Source organism: Solanum pennellii, chromosome 12 (assembly GCF_001406875.1).
Source record: "Solanum pennellii chromosome 12, SPENNV200".
Classification (NCBI taxonomy): domain Eukaryota; kingdom Viridiplantae; phylum Streptophyta; class Magnoliopsida; order Solanales; family Solanaceae; genus Solanum; species Solanum pennellii.
In genome coordinates, this window is record NC_028648.1 from 79,647,939 (window position 1) to 79,673,351 (window position 25,413).

Consider the following 25,413-nt stretch of genomic DNA (forward strand, 5'->3'; position numbering starts at 1 on the left):
TATATTTTTAATTATGGATTATCTAGTTATTGAAAGTCAATGTTAGCTCCTAATAAATTTAGGACTGAGCAATTTGAATGTTTTGATTGAAATTCATAATATTAGCTTTTGAGAATGAAGATCTAACTTTTGTATGTGATTATCCATTAAACTAACGTATCAAATGTTAAAAAATATTTTCAGTAATCAATACGTATCATATTAAAATTTGATTTATTCGATACTAAAAAATAATTTATCAAAAATAATTAGAAATTTATGATCATGTGCTAGCTAATCTCGGAGGTGGAGTATGAATTTGGTAGGGGTCAAGACTGATGTTCAATTGGCTATTCTACACTATCTAGGACTCGGAGAGGATTTTTAACTACTCATATTAATTGATCATTTTTTAACGTATATTAAGAAATAATAAATAAGACGATAGTATTATCAATTCACTTCTTAAAAACTTTCAAAATTTTACAAATAAATATAAACACTTTGTAAATGAATTAATTACGAGGGTAATATGGAAAAAAACAATTAATGTCTTTTGGGAAAAGAGCCTGATATACCTCTCAACTTTGTCATTTGGAGCTGATATACCCCTCGTTATAAAAGTAGCTCATATATGCCCTTACCGTTATACAAACGGCTCACATATACCCCTGCCGTTACAAAATGGCTCACATATACCCTTCATTTTACGGAAGTTAAAAAATTAGTTTTAAATTTATATTTATTACTTCTAAATTTTTTTTAAAAATTATTTAGGGGTATATATGATTCTTCTATCAAAGTTCAAGGTATATTTTAATTTTTTTCATACATAAATTATTTTTTGACTTCTTTTATTATAATTATTTGAATTTCTTATTCTTATTTTGTTTTTTTTTATTCCTTAGTTTAAAGAATAAAAAATTAAACTATTTTTTTGTGTGTATTGTAATTTAATTTCGTATTCGAAGAAAAAATTTGGTCATCTACAATAAGTTTTACAAGAATATTAGTGAAATATAAATAAATTTGATTATCAAAATAATAATTATAAATTAGTCATTAAAACAAAAAAAAAATCTAAAAAAATATGTTTGACGAAGATTAAATTTACTCATATGGAATATATTTTTTAGAAAAAAATAATAAAAATTTAGATTAAAATTATTATTTTTTTCATTTCCGTTAGAGGAAAAGGGTATATGTGAGTCATTTGTTTACAAGTAGGGGTATATATGAGTCACTTTCATAACAAGGGGTATATCAGCTTTAAATGACAAAGTTGAGGGGTATATCAGACCCTTTTCCCATGTCTTTTTACTATTATCTTATGAGGGGGCCTCCAATTCAAACCTTTTGGTCCCAAAATTCAAAAGAAGTTGATCTTAAATGTATTTTGAGAGTCGCGTCTGTTAAAACTCAATTAATTTTTTAGAAATCCATTTCATATTTACGAAATTTATGATTAATGATAAAATAATATTTTATCGTTTTATCATGAAATTTTATCGATAAAAACACATAATCTATAATGTCTACAAGCTAGAGAACTAAGACATCATATGAAGGGCTAACTTTATAAGACATTAACATGTTCTGAAGTGAAATAATCAACAAAAAGACAAATTAAAGCACCTAACAGTCAATTTTAGAGAAGAAGAAGAAAAAAAAAAATTATAATTCATTGTCAATTGCTTTTTCACTATAGGTAACAACCATGAAGTGCCAAAAAAATGTCAGCATCAAGTGGTTTAATGCTTATGTTACTCCATGTTGCCAATCTGTGTTATGAAAATAAAAAATTACTGGTTGTAATAAATCATTCAGAAACACGAAGTAATTGAGATTTTTAGAACCAGTAAATAAGATGAACAGAAAAATAATTGAATCTGTAAAACTTATCAGAATCTGGAATAGTCTTTTGATAATTTAGGAAGAAAATCAAGTCCACTGAATTCACAGTTTCCCCTTAAGGAAATTATTCCCCTCTAGTATACGAGGTTTGATTTGGAATATAACCTCCTAAGGTAAAATGATCTTAATCAGTAGAGTATAGATACCAAAAACTCTACTGTCAGCGAATCAATCCACAGCAGGAAGTACACGAAGAAATATGTGTTTTTAAGAAGAAGGAAGATCAGAAAAATTGTTGAGAAATATTCTGAAGACTGAATGGTATTTATAGGCAAGAAGAATATATTCTGAAAGGTTGCAACCCTTTCATAATTGACACGACCATTAATGAAAGGTTGCAAACTTTAAAATGGTATTGACTGTTCCTGAAAGTTGCAACCTTTCAGAACACTGATGGCGGGAATTTTTAAATATAACGGAATTTAAAACGAGTCACGCGCGCGGATTCGAGTCGGGTCGGGTTAACTAAAAAGTTGAAAACATTTCGGTTAACTTCTGTTATCAACTAATTAATTGAAAATAAAATTTGTCCAAAAAAATTATCTCTCGATCATTTGCCGAAGTCGTAGCCGAAGCGAGCGACGACGACGGCGCGAGGGGGGTCCCTCTTTCCAACCCTTTTAACAATTAATAGGAGTGTTTATTTATTTAAACTCTCCTATTCTCATTTCCATTACCGATGAGGGATTATTGCCTTTTTCATTAAAGCATTAGAGGACTTTTCAAGTTCCCAAAACTTTTCAAATTCCTCTCCTTCCCTCTATTTCCCATCAATTCTTGTTACATACCCAACACTCCAAACATCAAACACCTTTCACAACTATCAACATGAAAATGGTGATCGGGATATATAATCGAGATTTCTTCATCTTTAATCAAAAGATCTCAAATTTAAATCTCCAAAAAAATACAATCATGTTAAAAATTCGTCTTCGGAATTAGATCTTACAAACACAAATTTAAATTTAGTTAATATTCAATATGATATCAGACATCGAATGAAACAAATTCTTTCAACAGTAATTAGAAATTTTGAGTTTGAAAAAAAATTTATACGAAATCGAAAATGTTATCCCTCAAGATAAAATTGATCATACAATATACGAATTTAATTTTAATTAAACTCGATATAAATATCGAACAACGAGTAAGACAGAATGCCATTATTTTTATGCACACTCATTTTGACCGCACGCGTAATTCCCTACGGAGAGGTCGTTCAAACCATTTGACATTTTTTTTTATATATAGCTTAAATCCATTGAAAACGTGTAAATTTTCTTCACAAATTAAATTATTAAAAAATAAAATTTTATTTATTTATCTTCCCGTAAATATTATTCATTAGAGAAGAAAAAGTTATTTATATTGAAAAAATGTTCAATTTTTTACAAATCAACACTTTATTTTTTATTCATTTTTATATTGTATTATATTATAATATTTGATTAAATATAAATTAAAATATTTATTTAATTATAATAATACAAAATATTTGGAAAGTCTTCGTCTAAAAGACAAGAATAACTATGTCTACTCCTCAACAATTTGGAATAAATTAAAATATTACTAATGATTTCGAATTTCAGATGAAATAAAAAAATATTAACTGATTTTTAATATATCTAAATTTTTTATTTGATGAATACAATTATTCCTTACTTAACACCTATAAATAAAATAATATATAAATTTATTAAAATAATCTATATGCTGTATTAGTCAGAACACCACCTTATTATTTTTTAAAAACTTTATAATAAACTATTATTTATATATTATTTAAATACATCATGCATTTGACGCAAACTGTTAACCATACCCACCTTACCAAATTGATAAAAAAAAAGAAAAGAAGAAAAAATATTCTTCTACTTTAAATTTGATCCAAGCAAATCCAAATTGGTTCGTTGTTTTTTTTTTTGGATAAAATTATAAATTTTTAATTGAATCAATTTTGGGTTTTCTCATTTTTTTTTGGGATTTTTTTGTGAAAAATTCGATTTGGGGGTTGAAGGATATGGGTTCATATTTTGATCGATGGGAGAAAGATCCGTTCTTCTCTGCTGCAGAAGAGGTTCAGGAATCTGCCGACAGGTAATTTTTCATTTTTTTTGTAATTTTTAGTAATTTTTTCTGATTTTTTTGCTAATTATTGTGTTTTTAGGGTTTTAAAATCAATAGTTTGTTTTGGAAGGTGAAGTTATTTACTGGTATTGAAATGAAATGAGCTGTTGTAGAGTGGAAATGGATATAGATGATGGGTAATTGGTTGATTTTAAAAAAAATAAAAATTGGGAGGTTTTGGATTAGTTTTGTTGTGTGAGTTAAATATTTTTTGTTGTTGTTGATGATGGTGGTGCTGGGGCGGGATTTGGTGCACCTCGACTTATTCCACGTGATATTGTGTGATTGTGTTTATCAAGGCGAGGACAGATGAGAAGAATTAGCTAGTGTTTTTGTTTGGGGGTTCGAACCTGAGACCTCGTGGATAAGGATTTTGGGTGAATTTATTTATGATAGGGGTGCAAAGTTTGAAGCTTTTGTTGGTTTTAGTTTGTGGGGTTTTGTTCTTTTTGTTGAAATGTTTGTTTAATTTGATTTTTCAAGGATGGAATCAACTTATAGAACATGGATTCATGCGTTGAAGGATACTTCTGGACGTTGGAATTCCGACGAGCTATGCAGAGACCTAAGGACTACCCTTGGCACTGCTAAATGGCAGGTACGACTCCTTCCGGAATTCAACTCCCCCTGCCCCATAGAAGAAACATAACAGATAAAGAGAAATGACAGAAAAAAAAAAGATTAACGGACACGTGTACTCGCATATAGGGTGTTAATGTTGGACGGACACGTGTATTCGCATATAGGGTGTTAATGTTGGATGCAATAAAAGTTGAAATTCTTAATGTTAATGCAGTTGGAGGAATTTGATCGGGCAGTTAGTTCGAGCTACAGTAATACATCAACTGATGATGCTAAAGAAAGGCATGGTGAATTTGTTATTGCCATGGATAATCAGATTAAGAAAGTAGAGAAGAGTCTAAATGAATCAGCTTTTTCACAAGGCAATCAATGGGTGCGCTTGGACGAGAGGGAACTCGATGAACTAGCCGTATTTCTCTCAGGACCGTCGACCTCTTCTTCATTTTCAGATAAATCCTCTGTAAAAGTTGACGAAGTTGAGCAGAAACCAGCTTTGTGGGAAGAGGATTGTAAGCAACGAATGCCAGAGTATTCAAAAAGTTCATCTAACTTAGTGGACGGGAGTCAAGTTGACACCAAGGATGAGATGTATTCGGGGCACCGGAAGACAGCAAGTGCTTGTGGTGATATTAGTGCTTGGAAGATTGCAGTTGCTGATGATATTTGCGGCAAACAACCTGTACCACCCCCCCGCAAGATACCCAGTATTCAAGGCCTGTTGAATTGCGTGGAATCTGCGACGAAGTTGAAGTGGTCAAAGAATGGTTACAGGAAGCTGAGGTTCAACTCTGATGATCATCAAGAAGCTGATTGTACATTGCCACAGTCTCTGCCATTGACTAGGGTGTGTATTTCTTCTGAAGTTTCTGACATTGATACTCCTCATTCCAATTTTACGTGACACAATTAGACTCTTTTTTCAAGGTTTTTCAATTTTGTTGTTATTACATTACTTAAGTCAAGTTTGGAAACAAAACTAGAACAATTAAAAACTAGATATGACAACGTAATGAATATAGTCAAACTATATAATATAACATTTCTAATGAATCATTATCAAAATCATATAGTTTTACCTTTTGAGGTTGAATAAATTTGGAAGAAAGGGATTTGATTATCAATTGTCCTAAAAATACTTGTATATTTTCTTCATCATTTATAGATGTCCTTAATTCATGTTGAATTTGATTTTCTGATGTAGGGCATTAACACATGTTGTGAGAGGAGTAAAACTTGCCTCGATTGTTGTGATGAAAGGTACCAGAAGCAACTTAATGGTTGGTATGGAGCAGTACAACGACAGCTGCAAAGGTCTCAGTATTATGTGAAATACAATCGACCTGTTCAAACGGTTTCTTCTGTGGTTCTTCTAATTTTCTTTATTGGTGAGTGCTAACTCAAACTTGTTTATCCATAATAACCTTTGTTTGTCTTTCATTTGTAAAAAAAATCTTATTTTTTCCTTGACCTTTCATTATTCTGAAAGAAAATTATAAAAGTGTATACCTTATTCAAGTAAAGCAATAATAGTTTGGCATAATTCATTCTGTTGATTCTATATATAATTTCACTGCTGTTGAGGTTTTCTCTTCCGTGAGACATATAATCTAGAAGTCTGGTTCGCTTTATGCTTTTTGGTTGGGTAATGATTCTTCTAAATTTTCTTTCCTTCTTCATTCTGCTAAATTGAAATTTGTTAAATAAGATACGGAAATACTGGAAGTAAAAGAAATTACTTGTCGTTGCCTTCAAATAACATATTGAAATGGATAACTGTTTGCAACAAAATTCTGGGCAGGTGTAAGCTCTCTTGTGTTCTCTCGTTGTTTCTTTATCTTCTTACTTGTTGACATAGAAGCTTGACTAAAACCTTCAAGTAGATTTGATGTTCCCGTTATGCTGTTGAAATGGACCAGATGTGTTTCTGCCCTTCCCTGGGCCAGTGCATAAACGGAGCTTAGTGCACTAGGCTGCCCTTATTAGTGACTTACCATGTTCGTGATCTATGTTAAAGATTAACAATTAGCTAGTTCTTCATCCTCTATTTCCAATAGTACTACTTGTCTATGATTCTGATTTCTGACCTTACCTAGTTAACTTTTTCTGGTTCGGGAAAAAGATTGTATTTCATCTTACCTTTCACTACGAATGGGATCTTTTTTGCAAGAGCAGAACATTCGTTGTAGCATCAAGAATTTTTCTTTTCTTTAATTGGAACCAGCAAATTGATTCTTCTTTCCTTCTTGCTCTGCAGTTTTATTGGGGTTCCATATTTGAGTGACGAGCCTATATTCCTGCAAACGAAGAAAAAGCTTGCTGGGTTCGAAAGATCAACAAACAACTGCCTATCAATTGTACCGTATACAGGCAGGTGATTTTGTTGGAGTTATATGAAGTGAAAGCTGGAACAGATTGCACTAAAATTGTTGCAGTAATACCTTAACCTATATATCATGCCAATTTAAGTGCCAGTAGTAGTGGCTGGCTAATTACTGTTGTATTATAAGATGAATCTTAAGGATTGCAGGTAAAATGTTGTTCAAAACCTGCATCCACAGAAATGAACCATTTCAGGTCTATTTGACCCGCGACATCATGTATAGTGTGCTATTATTCATTATCTGGATATTGGTCTAAGCTCCATCTTCTTCTTCTTCGTCGATGTTCAGGCTTCTCTCCCCATTATGTTGTCTATTGCAGTAACTGTTATGTATAACAGGATTAGGTACACCAGCAATCTTATTTCTGTGTCCCTGGGAAATTCGATCCATTTAACCTTGGTGCAGGTCCAATCCTAGCCCTTCTGGTCCTGTCTTATGTTCATTTTTTTCTGTTCTTGCAATTACCATTACAAAATCTTCTCCATTTGGTGTTTTTTTTCTTTACTTTTCTATAGTTTATAAGACTTTATAACACCCAAAAAATGCTTCAAGCAATTCTAATCAACTTGCACAAATTTTCATTAATTGAGTTGTGACTAATAACATTGAAATACAACAATATCAATATTTGAACTAAAATTAGTGTTTGTTTCACTACATCTGCAAATTAAGACAAAATGAAGCACAATTAAATATTAAAAAAGAATGATTGATATGAGTATTTATCATAATACCTACACTAATCGATACGTAGCGTTAAGTCCCAGAAAAAATTGGGGTATTAAAAGTGACGGTAAAAATAAAAATTTATTTTTAAAATAACGGACAAATAAAAGTGAACGAAAGTCGGTATGTTGGTCTGTAACATTTTAAATAAAATTGTCTGCAAAATCAAAAAGCATTTACAAAATCTCTTATCTTAAAAGGTATTCTTATGGTTAATCAAATCACTAATTTTAGAGTTTTTGGATAAATATATTATTAAGAATTCAATAATTCAAATTGACCCCTTTTATTTCAATATATTACACAAACCTCCCTACATTTCTTCCATCAGATCAAATACAGCGCCGCAAATTTCAGTTCAAAGGGTTGCAAGGTCAGCAAGCAGCTCACCAGTGCTTTCATGGCTTCCCTTTTTCAGAAATTTCAAGAGGTATACTTTGTTTCTCACATTGATCAACTGAAACTTCTTTCCTAAATTTGATGTACTGTTCAAAGATGTAATCTTGAAACTCAGACATGTAATTTTAATGGTCTCAATAGTTTCTTATAATAAAAATTCAATTTTTATTCATATGGGGTTGTGGGGTTCTTCCCTTACTAAAAAAAAATCACAACTTTATTGTTGGAGAGTCGAAAAGTTTGTATCTTTGATTGATTTTAACTATAAGGATTGTGAATTTATGATGTATAATACTTCCTTTGTTTCAATTTGTTTGTTTTGATTTTGAATCTTGGTACGGAGATTAAGAAAGTAAAGAATGAGTTTTGAATCTTGTGGTCGGAACTTTTGAATTTGTGATATATAATGCTCCTTTTGTTTCGGTTTATTTATCTGGTTTTGACTTACGTAGAGTTTAAGAAAGTAAATATTAAGACTTTTGAATCTTGTGGTGTTAAACTAAAGATATGCAACCGAAATATGGTTTACTGCAAAGTTGCCAAAAAAGGGAAGAGATTTTTTTTGAAATGGACTAAAAAGGAAAGTAAGACAGAAATTGAAATGAAGGGAGTGATACTCTTTTATGGTATTTGTGATTAAAAATATGGTATGTACTTGTTGTATTGTGTTGAATATTGATGTATTTAATCTCCTGAAGTTGAAGTATTTTGCTTTCTGAAATGATTTTTAGGCGGTTAAAGTTCTTGCTAAAAGTCCCACATTTGCTAAAGATCCAAGGAGTCTACAGTTTGAAGCTGATGTAAACCGCCTCTTCCTGTACACTAGGTAAGGATCATTTTCAACACTTGAAAGAAAAGTAATGTTGTTGTCTTATGATGCTGGTGTTTCCTGTAAATAGATTGGTGAGACAACTACAACTTCATCGCGTTCTAGATATAAATAAGTCAATCAACTCTGGGTTTCATCTGTACTCTTTGAAATTTACTCCAAGAACATAGCCTTATCATTGATGCTTGTACCAAGAATTGGCAGAAACAAGTTGTTTGGCTGCATTATTTGTACTATTCCTCGTAAAGCCGTTTTCTTAGAAGGAAAAAATTGTGTGTTTGATTCAGCTTTCTGTATGAGTATTTGACCAACCAAGATGGGCTCCTTCATGTAAATACAATTCTGCAGGCTATTCAGTTCTTCATTTAAAATATAAATATGCAACCTTATAAGATTTGTTTTAACAAGTGAAAGACAAAGGGAAAGGGGTTACATAAATAGGTTTCCATTGTAAATAGATGAAGTTATGAAAGTTTACCTTATTATTTATGAAAGGAAAGAGGTTTTATTAGGATATTGTACTTTTTTCCTGGTTAGGTCATATTTTTGTTTGATGATGGAAGTTTTAATTATTTTTGAGTTGAGTAAGGTCTTTTTCTCCGTGCTGACAGGCATGTATGGGACTGCTTGAAGTACTGATGAGCTTCTTTCAAGAGCTAGGATTTTACTTTAATCATCACCCAACGATCCTTATTCCGCATTTTCATTTTTGTTTTCTTCTTAAGAGAACTGTTGCTTTAAGTCTTTAACACTAGTTGCAATACATACCAATCTAGAGGGGGAAGGGGTAGCAAAAAATTATAGTCCTCCATGGATCTTGCCTGTAACTAATTTTTTTTTCTGATGAATTACTATTATGAAACCTATGATGGTGAAATTGCATGTCTTTTGTGCTTTAAGTTTCACAACTTACAGTTTTAACTTTGCATGATTAACTTCTCCTTTCAGTTACAATCGTTTGGGGAAGGATGCTGTTGAAACTGATGCAGAGGAGATCATTGACATGGCTGGCAAGGCCTCCCTAGCTGATCAACAGAAGCAGGTCCAAGAAAATGTGCATTCCCAGATTACAAGCTTTTGCAAATATATGGATCACATATTACAACCTGATCTTACGGTCAAGGACAAGCCGGAAACACCATCTTCCGAAAATAATTCTTCTCCTCGTCGCAGTGGGCTCAGTTTTGCAATTGGTAGGACTGCTCCATTAAAGGACCACAGCGGTAAGATCTTAAGCTCAATTTCCGTAGCACCTTTTAAGCTTGTTGCTTTTCTAAAATTTGTTAGAAGTTTCATGGGTGCCCAACTTTAGCATACACGTAGGTGATCCCTTGCTATCCTGCTTTTGCTATGTTATGTCAGGTTAGGAATACAAATTTCAACTCCTAGCCATAAAAAACAAAAAACAAACTCAATGTAATTCTAATTAGACCTGTTCCTGGAATGTAATGCCTGAAATTAGAGATGTGTAAATTCATTGTGATCATTTGCAAATTGATTAGGTGGATGGAACTAAATCCTCAGCTCAAGCCTCTTAACTTACTAGATTCACCAAGAGCTGTGTGTATGTCAATTGCTAAAATTTAAAGGAACCTTCCCTTTTTACCTTGTAGTTAAGCTTCTGATTTATATGAATCGGGTCGTTTAACTTGCTTCTGATTTATATGAAGAGTATAATGCTTGTTTCACTTTTCAATTCTTTTTCCTTTTTGATTTTGGTAATGTAACAAGCATTATACTCTTCACATGTGATTACTATAAAATTCAAATATAACAGCTTGATTAATTGATTTTGCTTTCATAACCATTTTGGATTTGATCATACTTCCATTTTTGTTTATGTTTGGTTGTTTAGTATTGAGCTTACGGTATGTAGAAACAAAACATATATAAGGCTAATGATGCTTTTTTCGGACTTTCTTCAAATTAAGTAAATTTTGTCATCTAAACATTTTGGTTGTTCATAAAAGTCCATGTCCTGGAAATATGGATCCATAGGTATTTGTTGGACAGTTGTCATAAGTTGTGTACAATAAACTCTTGAAAAGTGCGCTATGACATAAGGTCATAGTTCCTATATCTTTTTGGTGTTCGCACATAGATTATATTCAAGTTTTCCAGTCGTCTCGGACAAAAGTTTTTTCTTTTTCTCTGCAAGTGTGATTAGTTGAATTAGCTGCACTGTGCCCTGGATTTTGATTACTGTTCTGCTTTCAGCACAGCTATACCTGAAAGCAAGCCATTGAAGCGCACAGAGGTTTCACAGAGTTTAAAGGATCTTATGGGCTATACTCTCGAGGTCAAACCTTCTCAAATTCCACATGAGTATGCTGGGCAAGGTTTATTCATACATGGTGAAGCTGATGTTGGTACTGTGTTAGCAGTATATCCTGGTGTAATCTACTCCCCTGCATACTACCGCTATATTCCTGGATATCCAAGAGTTGACGCCCAAAATTCATATTTGATCACACGGTATGATGGAACTGTGATAAATGCACAGCCCTGGGGTGCTGGTGGTGAATCTCGTGAAATATGGGATGGGTCGTCTCTTCCTGAGCCTAAGCACATCATGCAAGCTGATGGAAAGGGTTCTGAGCGAATATGGAAAATGCTCAGTAAGCCATTGGATGGAACACGTCTAGGAGGTAACCATGAAGTGCTGGAAAGGAGAAACCCTTTAGCCTTTGCTCACTTTGCCAACCACCCAGCAAGGGACATGGTACCAAATGTAATGGTATGCCCTTATGACTTTCCTCTTCCAGAGAAGCACATGAGAGCCTATATACCCAATATTTCATTTGGAAATGGTGAAGAAGCTAACATGAGGAGGTTTGGCACCTTTTGGTTCAAATCTTGGAAATCTGGCAAGAACGGATTAGATGTCCCTGTTCTAAAGACGCTCGTTCTTGTGGCAACTCGAGCAATTAGTAATGAAGAAATTCTCTTGAACTACAGATTGAGCAACTCAAAGCGTAGACCATCATGGTACACTCCAGTGGATGAGGAAGAAGATCGACGGAGGTGGAGCTAAGATGATAATCAATGGTGCATGTTGAAGTGTACTAACCATGAAAACAAGTGCGTTTCTGTATACGACGCCAGGAGAACAGTGAGAACATTTATTTTGGTGACTATAATCTGGTCCACTTTTGGTTTTACATCGTTTTGAATAGTTTGTTTGTAGCAATTATGGCTAGTGGCCAAGTTAACCTGTTAAGAACATGATTTGCTGAGCTGGACAACAGAGCTACTATGCTTTGAACTAACCGCGAATTATTCTTACATGAGTTCATAATAAGCGGAAAAGGAGTCCATCCTTGCTATAGAAAAAATTAAATGTTATTCTGTTTGCTTATGAAATATGAGAACCTTCATTTTCTCAGTGATTCTTGGATGATTACTCCAGCTTCCTGTGTTTTACATATGTTTCTTTATAAATAATAGTACAGCCCACAAAGATTTGAAAGCAATGTTATGTTGTAAGTGTTCATAGACAATTCTAACATCGTTTTTTTTGCATTTATTGTTCTGTCTGAAAGAGAAAGTGCAGGGGAGAATTGTGATTACAAATGAGTAAGAAGGTTGTCGATATTTTGGCGTGGCCTACATTTTGCTAGCAATGGTATTGCCTTGGGCATAGTGAGTCCAGGTCCTCCAGTCATGTCAACCAGCTCTTCACTTACTCTCTCCCATTCAAAGCACTGAATAAGTGATCCTAAAGCCAAACCAGCCACATGCATTGCCATATTCTCACCTGGACATCCTCTCCTGCCATATCCAAATGGCATTAGCCTGAACCCATCTCGTTGACCTTTGAAATCGATAAACCTTTCAGGCATGAACTCATTTGGCCTGTCCCACAACTTAACATCATTTTGTATTGCCCACAAATTCACTAGCAACATTGTCCCTCGGGGTACACGAAAACCTCCAACAACACACTCATCTGAGGACTCGTGTGGCACAAGTAATGGAGCAGCTGGGCACAATCGGAGAGTTTCGTTTATGATTCCATGGAGATAAGGGAGTTGAGCAAGGTCTGACTCATCAAGTAACCTTGATGACTCTCCAAGGTGAGTGTCTATTTCGTTTTGAGCTTTCTTTAGTGCCTCAGGATTGTTCAGAAGAAGTGATAATGCCCATTCCATTGTGCTAGCTGTAGTATCAGTCCCTGCTGTTAACATGACTATTCCCATTCCCTTTATCACTTCATCTGTGTAATAATCAGGCTCTGAATCTTGGAGGGATAACAGAACATCAATCATGGTATTGTTCTTTTGCTCCAAACAAGATCCCTTTCGTCGGTTCTTGTGCTCTTCAATCAATTCTTGCATGAATTTATCCCTCTTCTCCTGCAGTAACTTCACCTTATCCTCAAGTTTGTTAACTCCTATCCATTTAAGAAGTGGCACAAAATCTCCTATATTTGTTGCACCACTCACTTGGAAACTTTCTGTGACAATCTCTTTAAACCTCCTAGATTCCTCCAATTTCCCAGCAGAATCACCATAGTATCTTTTCCCAGCAATCATCATCATCAAGATATTCAGTGTCATCTCAAAGAAAGCCGCTTTCATATCCACCACGTTTGTGTTAGTATCTCCACCACTAGTTTTCCCCCTTAGAAGTCGTTGCAGCAGAGCCCGAACCTCATCTCTATGGATATCAGCAAACATTTGAACTCTCTGAGTGGACAAAACTTCATGAGTAGCAATCCTTCTTAGGTTGCGCCAATGTTGGCCATAGGATGCCCAAACAAGGGTGGTATAGTTGTAACCAAGGTGTTTTCCAGCAAGCAGATTCACACGATTGGCAAAAACAATGTCGTTTTTGGTGAAACATTCCTCTGCAAGAGAAGGGGAGGAGACAACCAGGACAGGACGCGATCCAAATCGAAGGTAAAGCAAAGGACCATGTTTTTCTGTTATGTTGGCTAATGTTTTATGAAGTGGTTTTTTCTTGAGTAGATATAGATGGCCTATAATGGGCAAAGAGATAAAGGGACTTGGTGGGAGATTTTGGAATTTTCTAAGGAAATGGTTCTTTAGCAAGTAAATGAAAGTGAAGATGAGTATGTAATATGAAATTTCCATGGTTGATGCAAATACAAGCAAACAAGACTTTTTGATGACTTTGCTCACTTGATCATTATTTATACTAAAATGTTGTATAAGGTATCTTTTGTGGATGGCAAAGTTCCAAGCATGCTTGTATTGTCAAACCAGGGTGAATAGCATGGCCCACCAACATAGGTAGTGGTGCAACGGTGAAACAGCTCCATTATTAATCACAAGTTTCGAGTTCAACCTCTAGATATAGAGAAAACTTTGTTGGGAGTGTAATTCAGAATGGTACTGTAAATCTTATAGTATGTGATCCGAGTTCGTACATCGGAAATTCAATGAATATCTTTATCAAAATAACAAATGTTAAGAGTAAAATATGCCTAGTCTATTTATGCAATGCATAGTCTATTAACGTTTTAGTTATATTTTAAACTCTCAATTATCTAGGAGTAAAGTCGAGTATGGCATCATTATTATTAATAGATTAAAGGTCTATTAAAATTAAATTTTTAATGAAGAGGAAAGAATGGGCATTTTTTGGAATTGTTGATAAGGTTCAAACAAAAAAAAAGCAAAAAAAGAGTTTTTTAAAAACAAGTTGATCTTGTAAAATATTTTAAGATCATATCTTTTAATTTAATAACACGTATTTGAAATTGACGTGTTAAAATCATATCTTTTAACATCTAGAAAAATAACAATAAAGTAGATAATATTTTTTGCGTTCACGTATTTTAATTTTTGATAAAGAGCTCGTTATTAATGAGATTAAGCCATAAATGAATTTGTGGACTTTGTTGGATTATTATTATTATTTTTTTTTGAGAAGTTAATAACTAAGATTATTTTTTGTGACTAAGCATATGCAGAGGCGAAACCAAGGATTCAAATTCTGGTTTAAAGGGTGGTATCTCTAGCTTCTACCAATAGCACAAGGACATTTCTATATTTTTTAGGAAAAAAAGTCTAATATACCCTCAACTTTGTTATTTAGAGCTAATATACTCCTTGTTATGAAAGTGACTCATATATACCCCTACTAATAAACAACGACTCACATATACCCTTTTCCTCTAACGAGATGAAAAAAAAATAATTTTAATCTAATTTTTTTAATTTTTTTCTAAAAAGTATAATCCCATATGAGTAAATTTGATCCTCGTCAAACATTTTTTTTGTTTCAATGACTAATTTAGAATTATTATTTTGATAATCAAATTTATTTATGTTTCACTAATATTCTTGTAAAACTTATTGTAGATGACTAATTTTTTTTCTTCGAATACAAAAATTAAATTACAATATAGACAAAAAGAATAGTTTAAATTTTTTTTTCTTTACACTAAGGAATGAAAGAAAAAAAAATTAAGAATAAGAAACTCAAATAATTATAATAAAAGAAGTCAAAAAATAATTTATGTATGAAAAAAATTAAAACATACCTTGAACTTTGATAGAAGAATCATATATATCTCTAGATAATTCTTTTAAAAAATTAAAAGTAAAAAATATAAATTTAAAACTAATTTTTAACTTTCGTTAAATGAAAGGTATAGGTGAGCTCATTTTGTAACGACAGGGGTATATGTGAGCCGTTTGTATAATGGTAAGGGTATATATGAGTCACTTTCATAACGAGGGTTATATCAGCTCCAAATGACAAAGTTGAGGGGTATATCAGACCCTTCTCCCTATTTTTTATAAAAACATTGTTAACTATATTCTAATTTCTTTCAATTTTTCAAAATCGATATACACAAATACATATGATTTTTTCAAAAGTTAACGAACGCACGTGCATCACTCGATATTGTGCGAGTCCGCCCCTGAGCGTATGAACCATGAATTGTCCTGGAATTTTAAAGGTTTATGTGTTCATTACACATCTTCACAACTTTATTAAAATGTCCCAAGATAAAGAAAAGAATTCAAACAAAATGACTCCCTCAATACAGCTTAACTCTGTCAAGTCTGTACGAGTAATGAATAAGTATATGTCTTCTTAGGACTACAATTCAATTTCGATAGTAATATTTCATTTCAGTTGCACAAGGTCAAAGCTCCCAATTTAAGGAATGATAAACTTTCTAACTTTATGAATTGGGCTTCTGCACAATGGGCACAACCTATTTTCAACATCCATGATCGTGTAGGAAACTACTCATGAGAATCTTCATAACCTTTTTTTTTATTCAATTTATGAAAAGTAATTGAGACCTATACTATTCGGACTTTTTAAAAATGTCACTGGTTAAGCACAAATCCTCTAAAATACTCTTTTGGAGGACCAAACTTAGTTTATTCGGATTCTTCATTTTCAGTGTTGCACCCTATCGTCATGACGTAGGTGTGTCTATGAGATCCGTACCTTATCGGGTACATCGGTTTTGGATACTTTGACCAAATTTGAGGGAGTCATTCTGAACAGATTCAATGATTTTTGTAATCAAAACAAAAATTAAGGTGAAATTGAAGAAAATGAAATACAATATATATATATATATCATAATCTAAGTTTTATATCTCTGTTTTTAGCTTGAAGACTTCCATGTTGGAGGTCTCAAGTTCGAAATCCCTTGCCAGCGAAAGCAAGGGGTTTGCCTTCTGGTCGAGCTCGTCGCACCGACCTTGCCTAGTGTGGGTTACCACTCTTGTGTGATTGGCGAGTTATTGCATATGAGCGGTACTTTATCCTATGCTCACCTAGAGGACAGTGGCTACGGATTTCCCTTGTCATCAAGAAAAAAAAAATTTAACCGGAACTCTGTGCCCATGTCCACAAATGGACCCTTATCCCCCAATCTTAGATTTCACTTGTATTAGACACTCGCACCCCGAGTTTAAGCAACTTAGGGATCCAACACATGCATGACACCATTTCTGGAGAATCCGAGCAACATAGATCGAAACTATGTGGAGAAAAAAACATAGTTTACCTTTGGGCACATACTTGGCAAGTTGCACAATGACCACAAGGAACAAAGAAACAGCTTCTTGAATTGTCATAACAGATAAAACATATTCTTCCATCATATAAATCCTCTGAATAACTTGATCTACCACAATTTGCCTCTTCTTCATATGTTCCATAACTTGATTTTACTGCCTGATGTTGCGAAATTGGATCGCTCTCGGTTACTGCATAACTTTCATCATGACAAGCTCCCAAAGATTTTAGTTTATATCAAGTGATTATAACTGCTACCCCTGTTGCAGCATTAGTTAAAGCCAACATTTTTACTACTAGTACAATTCTTGATCTATTAACTAACTTTCAATTGCTTTGAAAGATTGCCTAAAACTCCAAGAAAAGTTACGTAACGAGCAATGAAAGATATTGTTATATTCTAGGTGTTTTGATGATCCTCACAACTGAGGGGACCTGGTCCCTGTCAGAGTGCTCTCGTTCAGATACAAATGGGGTACAGCCGTAAAAGCTGTCATGTTAGGTGGTAGGTGAAAAGTGCATCATCCTACACCAATAAGAAGAGCGGACGAGACTGTATGTTTAAGTATCTCATAAATGCAGGGACGTAGTCCCTGGCAGAGTTCTCTCCATCTGATACATAATGGTTTACAGCTGTAAAGATGTCCTGTCAGTGATAGGTGAGACGCCAGCGTACTGAACCAATCAGAATCGAAGAGGTTGTTTGTCCAACGGTTAATAACTATTTATGGTTGATAGTTTCAACATGACAAACAACATATTAAGTTCATTCATTCAAGAAGAGAGAGAGAGAGCAGCAAGTCTTTGCCAAGAACTCAAGCATCAAAAACGCAGCAAGGGACCTGATTCCGTGAAGTCTGCACACGAGAAAAGGACAAAACGACAGCTGTCAAAAGCTGCCAACTCTGAGGGGTTGGTGCACAACTTTTCATGACAGCAGGCTCTCATCCAATAGCCTCGTCCCAAGGGTTTGGTCCATTTTAATATAGTCTCTTCTCCAACAACACAAACAAGTTTTGGCAAACAAAGTTGGATTTTCAGAAAATCCAAAAGCTCAAAAAGCAAAGGTCATCTTCAGGAAGTGTCATCCTAAGAGCAACAGGGACCGGATAGAGCTGCAAGCTATATAGTTGTTTTAGGATTATATCTTCCGTTCTTACATTGTAAATCTGTTCCTAATTTATAAAGAATTCAGATATTTGGTTCGAGTTTGTAAAAGTCTAAATCAGTTAAGGTTAACTGATTTAGTGGGCAACATTGTTTTGTTGCTTAGTCAAATTCTAATTCATCTAGAGTTAGGTGATTTAGTGGGCGGTGTGGTATCTGCTTAGCAAAGTCTAAGTTATCTAGGGGTGATAGCTTAGTGGGCGGTGTTGTATCCGCTTAGGCTCTTCAAGTAATATGTAGATTACTTGACGGTGAGACTAATAACTTTTTCTCAAATTGGTTGTAACCGGGTTTCACTTTTACTTGAGAAGATTAGTGAAGAAAGTTGAAAATCCTGTGCAACAGGTCGTGGTTTTACTCCCTTTAGCAAGGAGGTATCCACGTAAAATCATTGTGCAAATTTTAGTTACAGCCATTTACTTTCTGCATTTGTTTCAACTACCGTTCTTGCTAAGTCAAGGGACCTGGTCCGTTGACGTATAGTAGATGCTGACCACTGTCTGTGCTTACATTCTGTTCTTACTGTGTCAAGGGACCTGGTCCATTGACTGTTAGTGGACGCACCCATTCCAACAGTTATCTCAACGTACGTTCCCAACAGGTCTTGCTGCTGCAGTTTACACATTCGTGATGTTTATACGCCTTATTTTCTTGTTTGTTACTCCATCAGTTTCAATTCATATGACACTCTTTCCTTTTTGGGACGTTCCAAAAATATTCGACCATTCTACTTATGTACAACTTAAAAATACTAAAAATTCATTCATCTTACTAACTCTGATTTGATATTTGCTCTCTTTACAAAAACTACTCTAATGAAGTATTCTCTTCCGTCAATCTAAGTATATTATATAAGTCGTATTAACATCCTATACCCACGTGACAAGTCAAACACCATCACATAATTATAAAAAGCGTATAATTATGAAACTTCAGACTATTACCATCTGCGCGCAGTACCATTTTGTTTCCACATTCAACTTGTTAAGGAAAACTCCTTTATTGCCATCATCTCTTACTTCAACTTTCTTCACAGACAAGAAACTCATCATGAATAATCGCGATGAGCTTGTGCCAATCGCCATAGAAGCCAAAGCTCATACCTTATGCTAAGCAACACTAAAAATTGGATATTACGTACATGCCACAAATCCATATAGGTAGCAAGACGAGCATACGAGTCAATATGTCTTGCCTTGTCCAATAATGATAGCAATAACGATAACGATTCATGATAAGAGGGTCATTATCATAACAATTCTTTGTTCTTTTTTGTCTCTATTATTTAATAACTATATTTCCTTTTTTACTCTACCTTTTATAATAACTATATATCTCGTACTCTGCTTTTGTTGTAGATTTATCACTCAAATTATAGAGATATAACATTATGTAACGACAAAAAATGGCCCAACTGAACCAAAAAGCCCACCTCTCTCTCTCCATTGATTTCCCATAGAGGGAACGTAATGGAGGGAAATACAAATCTCACTTTTCAAAATTCAATCTGAAAAATAAAAAAACAATTAGCCAAAAATTTGAGACAACTCCTTATGGCGCCATATATATATATATACATACATACACACACAGGAAAATGGAGCAGCAAACAATGGCAGACCAAGAAAATTTTGTAAGAGTAACTCGATTGGCTAAGAAAAGAGCAGCAGAAGCAATGGTTCAGCAGCTGCAACAACCCAACAAGAAGAGAGTTGTGTTGAGTGAGATTCAAGATTTGTGTAATGTGGGTATCAATCAGATTGACGACAAGGTGTTTGTTTCTGAGCCTCTGAGACCCAAATGTAAGCACATTATTAAGAGGAAGCTGAAAATTTCTGATGATGACCCACAGATGTGTACTGCTTATGTTTCTGATATATATGATTATCTTCATCAAATGGAGGTTCGTGCATTTTTATTTACTCTTTTCTATAAATTTTTGAAATGTTTATTTATTTGGGTGTTATCTAATAGAGCTTGATTTGGTTTCTTATGGATGAATTTGGAAATGGGTAGTCTAAAGATTGGATTTTTATCAACTCTTGATTGTTGGGTTTTTGAGTTTTGATTAACTCTACGGTTTTTTGAATCAGATTGAGAAAAAGAGAAGACCATTGCCTGATTACCTTGAGAAAGTTCAGAAGGATGTGAGTGCAAATATGAGAGGAGTTTTAGTGGACTGGCTGGTTGAAGTTACAGATGAATACAAGCTACTTTCGGATACGTTGTATCTTGCTGTTTCCTACATTGATAGATTCTTATCAGTGAATGTCATCCCTAGGAAGAAACTTCAGCTTTTGGGTGTTTCTTCAATGCTCATTGCTGCGTAAGTATGGTAGCCAAGAACTGCTTTTTCCCCTGCATTGAGCCTTTGTTTGTGAATCTAATATTATCTATTGACAATGATCAGGAAGTACGAGGAGATTAGTCCTCCAGATGTTGGGGAATTTTGTTATATTACAGACAATTCATATTCAAAGAAAGAGATGGTAAAAATGGAGGCTGATGTGCTAAAATGCCTCAAATTTGAAATGGGAAATCCCACAATCAAAACATTTCTCGGGTAGGTAGCTGTTTTGCGAGTAACTATACATGCATTTGTAATGATCTGTGGTTTCTCGACTGATATGTCCGTTCTTTTTTGCTTTGTATGCAGACAATTTAACAAAATTGCTCAAGAAGATTACAAAGTAAGTGTTCATATATGACATGAACATTATGATTTTCAATTCAATTGTGTTCGCATTAACTCTTTGCTAATTTTTTTTTTTTTACAGAAAAACAATTTGCAGTTAGAGTTTCTTGGCTACTACCTAGCAGAGCTAAGTTTATTGGATTACAACTGTGTGAAATTCTTGCCGTCTTTGGTAGCTGCTGCTGTGATATTCCTTTCAAGGTTCACGTTACAGCCAAAGTCACATCCTTGGGTACGGATTTTAATTTGATTCAAACTTCACTTATGTTTAGTTTCTTGATATGTTTAATTGCTGAGTTAACTCTATTCATTATACAGAGTCTGGCCCTTCAACGTTGCTCGGGATATAGACCAGTGGATCTAAAGGAATGTGTTCTTATCATACACGACTTGCAATTAAGTAGAAGAGGAAGTACTTTGGCAGCTGTGAGGGACAAATACAAGCTGCATAAGGTATCATTCCGCTTGTGTTTGATAATTGGTGATTTTGTTGTAAATACCGTCATAGTTCAGTAGTCTGATGTGGAACTGTATGATTTTCGTGTAACAGTTCAAATGTGTTTCAACATTGTCTTCTCCTCTGGAAATACCGGATTCATTCTTCGAGGATACAAGACAATGACTACTTGGCCATATGCTTGGGATTTGGAATAGGACTACATTCTTGGATTTTTGTTTTTGGTTAACAGTTTATTCTATTAACGACCAAAATATGTACATTTACAAGCAATGAAGAAGTAGTACAGGGGATCTTGAATACCTCTGTCTTCTTCTGCAGTCTTTCGAGTAATCTTGACAATATCTTCTTCTCGAAAAGCTGCAATACAATTCAAATCTTCAAGATTTTGATCTATTGATATCATTATGTCGTTCAAGGATGGACTTGCTTCATGAATCATGATGATCGTCGCAACACCCTATTAAGATGTACTCTTCAAATCCAAACACGAAGAGGACAAACTTTTTGCGAAACTGGAACTCGAAAAACACAAATAAACTAGAAGAATATAGATGAAATCGGGCACTATAGCAATAACTATTGTTCTTTCCGTTTCAAATCTTTTATCTTACTTTTCTTTCTAGTCTGTTTTAAGAAAATGTTTATTTTCTTGTTCTTTACATCTTTTTAGTTCTAGCTTTACATATGTTATGTTTAAAACTACAAAATTACAACGTATTTTGGAACATTCTACACTCTTGAGTTAACTCGATAACAATGGGAGTTTATGAAGATGTTAACATATTGAATCTTTTAGTGAAGGAAAAATCATTTTTGGATGAAAAATAATGCCTACAAATCATGGTGTAGAAACACACTCCATGTCAAATCAAAATCAAACAAACAAATAAATCGAAATGATGTAATATACTAGGATTTCATTTATGAAAAGGGTCAAAAGCAAACAAACAAATAAATCGAAATGATGTACTATACTAGCATTTTATTTATGAAAAGGGTCAAAATCAAACAAACAAATAAATCGAAATGATATAATATACTAAGATTTTATTTATGAGTAGGGTCAAAATCAAACAAACAAATAAATCGAAATGATATAATATACTAGCATTTTATTTATGAAAAGGGTCAAAATCAAACAAATAAATAAATTGAAATGATATAATATACTATGATTTTATTTATGAAAAGGGTCAAAATCACATCTCTTACTTTTGTCTATGAGTACTAGTTAGGTTTGACTTATATTATTTATCGGACCAAATATACCCTCACCGTTATGAAAGTATTTAAACATACTCCTATTTTGGACAAAATTCTCCAAAAGACTCCCGATGAACCCTTACATTTTCGAAGGGTCAACGAGACATGGAAAGCCTCAACTCATACATCGATTTATCGAAATAACCTCTGCTCTCCCACTTCCTTCTATTCAAAAAGGCAAACAACCCTTAAACAAACATACCCGATTTCATAAATGATCGTAGCAGGATATTTTTGACCATTTTCCGTTTTATTCAACTATGGACCCAAAAGTGTAATCCTAGTACACCAAAAAAAGAGAGGGAAACTTTTAAAGATTTCAAAACAAATTAAATACTGAGCTGTTTTGTACCATTGGCCATCACTGTTCCCTATTTGTGGGTTCTCAGTAACACACAGAGCTCAGAAAGGTTGTAGAGGCTAACAATGGTGAAAGCGGGAAGAAAAAGAGGTGCACCAGCTGAAGAAGAACCAAATGACGGAGCAGTAGATTATGAGAAGCAAAGGGCTGAGAGAATCAAAGAGAACAAAGACAGACTGCACAAACTTGGTATTCTCGAACTCACAAAAAACCTAAATCCCCCTTCCAAGAAACTCACCACTCCTCGAGTCAGCCGCCAGGCGGTGTCAATTGATGACCCACCTCGCCGCTCTTTTAGGTATTGACTCTCATCCTTCCTTAACTAGAGTTTTCGGGTTCGAGTTTTTTAAAAATGAAATAAATTTTGCTAGCTTTATAATCCGGCAATGGGTGTCTCAAAATTGGGAGACCGAACGAAGTATCGAACACCGGATGGAAAAAAAATTGGGGCTTGCGGCCCCAAAGGCCTGATTTAGTGTTTTGACCCTCTGGCTGGCCCTGATTTTGATTTTCCAAAAAAAGTAGGAGAAAAGGTTGAGTTGGGTTTGTTCTTATTGCAGTCTTTAATGGATATAAAATGTTGTCTATATGCTGATATTTTGGTGTTTGATTGGAAATATATGTAAATAACAATAATATACCCAGTGTTCGAAAGAGTGCATGCAAGCCTTATCACTACGAGTCTGAGGTAGAGAGGTTGTTTTTGAATGACCTTAATCAAAGCAGTATTCAAAGGAAAACCATGATAGCTAATAGATATGTTTGACTTATTCTGAAAACGGAAAAGAAAATTGCGAAAGTTTTGTGTATATATTTCATGAAACCAAACGAATGCTCGTTTATGCTTAGTTTGTGTATGATGTTTTCTTTTTCCTATGATCACCTTTTTTCATGAGATGTCTTTCAAAATACTCGTGAAAGATGTTCTTTATCAAATGATTTTTAATTGTTTTTAGGTTGAAGGATAAGCCTCCAGTTAGTTACATAGAAAGGATGATTCCCAAGACAGATAAGGTATCAACGCAGGATGTGGAGATTAACATAGAAGAAGGTGAAAACCCTGAGTTCTACACAGAGGAGCATGAAAAGCTTTTAGGTGATTGCCAGAATGCTTGGACTCTCTGTGTTGATGGTTATGATGAAGATGGTCAGCGTGTATATGATCCTGATAATGGCAAGTCATGCCATCAGTGCAGGTCTAAACATTTGTTCTCACTGTCCATTTTTATGTTGTTCTATTGCTTAGTTATCATTTATTCATATCTGTTCCCTGAGCACAGTTTCTTAGAATATATATCACTAATTTAGGCCTCCTTTCATGGGATGATGAAGACGATCAAGTCTATGTTGTCTGATTGAAATATTTCTTCTCCATTTAGCATTAAAAATGAAGCTTTTCTTCCCATTGTGGAAGCTAGCTTAAAGCATGTGGTTGTTAAGATTGAGTATAATATTATCTTTGAATTTCGGGCATGAATATTGTTAAAGAAATTTGTCCACAAGCATGCATATCAACTTGAATATTCAAATGTGTTGTATTCATCTAAAGTTGAGACCATTTTATTCGTTATATTTGTCTTAAAGAGATAGCAAAATAGGTGTTCATCATTAATGCATTTTGCATTGTTACTCTGATTCGACATTTACCTTTTCTTATCAGTACTTAGAATTTCGTAAAACAATTAGTTCTGCTGCCAATTTCATGAAAAACATCCTTCTCTCTATGATCAAAATGCAGTCTATCTAACCTTCGCTGGTTTCAATTTATTACTTGATGTGAACTCCTAAAAATATTTGATACAATTGCAGGCAGAAAACTCTTGGTCAACGCACTGCGTGTAGCAATTGCAAGCTCGGTCAAGGACAATTCTGTGGAGATTGTCTGTACACGAGGTGATAACTCTTTGATATCCTCTTTAGCCTTTTTTTTCTGTAGTATTCCCTTTAGTAGCTAATTTTCTATCCCGAACATATTGGTGTTACTTCAAACGACAGTTTCCGATGATCTTAATGCCCATGTGAAATGTCTGTGGATCTAATATTTGAGCTTGCACATCATGTAGGTATGGCGAGAATGTCATTGAAACAAATGAAAATGCAAACTGGATTTGCCCTGTCTGCCGAGGAATATGCAATTGCAGTCGATGCAGGCATGAAAAGGGGTATGCAGCAACTGGTGCAATCTACAGAAAGGTGAACCATTTTGAGCCTTTTATGCTTGATTCATTCCACCAGTAAAGGCTAGATTGCTCGCCTGATAATTACAAAAAATTCTCTTTTATGTATATATAAGTTTGAGTTGGGAGATAGAGGTTTTCAGGGTTGCAGCATTCAATCCTAAGGAAGTTAACTTGTTTCCAGGTACTGCGTCTTGGTTACAAATCTGTGGCTCACTACCTTGTCAAAACTCGAATGCGTAGTGACCACGAATATCTAAGCTCTGCAGATTCACCTTCCAGGAAGAGTACAGTGCCATTCACAGAGTTCAATAATACTCTCTCAACTTCTCAAACT

At 34.2% G+C, this 25,413-nt stretch overlaps 4 protein-coding genes and 1 pseudogene across 5 annotated transcripts; 4 read left to right on the plus strand and 1 right to left on the minus strand.

Moving 5' to 3' along the window:
* The first annotated feature begins 3,691 nt into the window (after positions 1–3,691).
* On the plus strand, positions 3,692–7,258 carry LOC107005320. Its single transcript, XM_015203881.2, has 5 exons — positions 3,692–3,990; positions 4,504–4,618; positions 4,817–5,446; positions 5,804–5,987; positions 6,857–7,258. The coding sequence occupies exons 1-5, from the start codon at positions 3,914–3,916 to the stop codon at positions 6,877–6,879; spliced, it is 1,029 nt and encodes a 342-aa protein (XP_015059367.1). The 5' UTR covers positions 3,692–3,913; the 3' UTR covers positions 6,880–7,258.
* Positions 7,259–8,040: 782 nt separating this feature from the next.
* On the plus strand, positions 8,041–12,326 carry LOC107005232. The gene is made up of 4 exons (XM_015203768.2): positions 8,041–8,139; positions 8,840–8,934; positions 9,886–10,160; positions 11,160–12,326. The coding sequence occupies exons 1-4, from the start codon at positions 8,110–8,112 to the stop codon at positions 11,969–11,971; spliced, it is 1,212 nt and encodes a 403-aa protein (XP_015059254.1). The 5' UTR covers positions 8,041–8,109; the 3' UTR covers positions 11,972–12,326.
* Positions 12,047–14,390, minus strand: LOC107005231 (annotated as a pseudogene). The gene has a single exon (XR_003575590.1). The product of XR_003575590.1 is annotated as an isoflavone 2'-hydroxylase-like (transcript).
* A 5,070-nt stretch (positions 14,391–19,460) lies between these two features.
* Positions 19,461–21,669, plus strand: LOC107005887 (G2/mitotic-specific cyclin C13-1-like). Its single transcript, XM_015204538.2, has 7 exons — positions 19,461–20,023; positions 20,214–20,446; positions 20,531–20,683; positions 20,777–20,810; positions 20,898–21,047; positions 21,134–21,268; positions 21,366–21,669. The coding sequence occupies exons 1-7, from the start codon at positions 19,718–19,720 to the stop codon at positions 21,435–21,437; spliced, it is 1,083 nt and encodes a 360-aa protein (XP_015060024.1). The 5' UTR covers positions 19,461–19,717; the 3' UTR covers positions 21,438–21,669.
* A 945-nt stretch (positions 21,670–22,614) lies between these two features.
* Positions 22,615–25,412, plus strand: LOC107006729 (cell division cycle-associated 7-like protein). Its single transcript, XM_027913365.1, is given in 6 exon segments — positions 22,615–23,197; positions 23,856–24,095; positions 24,709–24,792; positions 24,963–25,092; positions 25,261–25,314; positions 25,316–25,412. Coding segments are annotated over 6 exon segments (762 nt in total). The 5' UTR covers positions 22,615–22,964; the 3' UTR covers positions 25,337–25,412.
* Position 25,413: the final 1 nt, after the last annotated feature.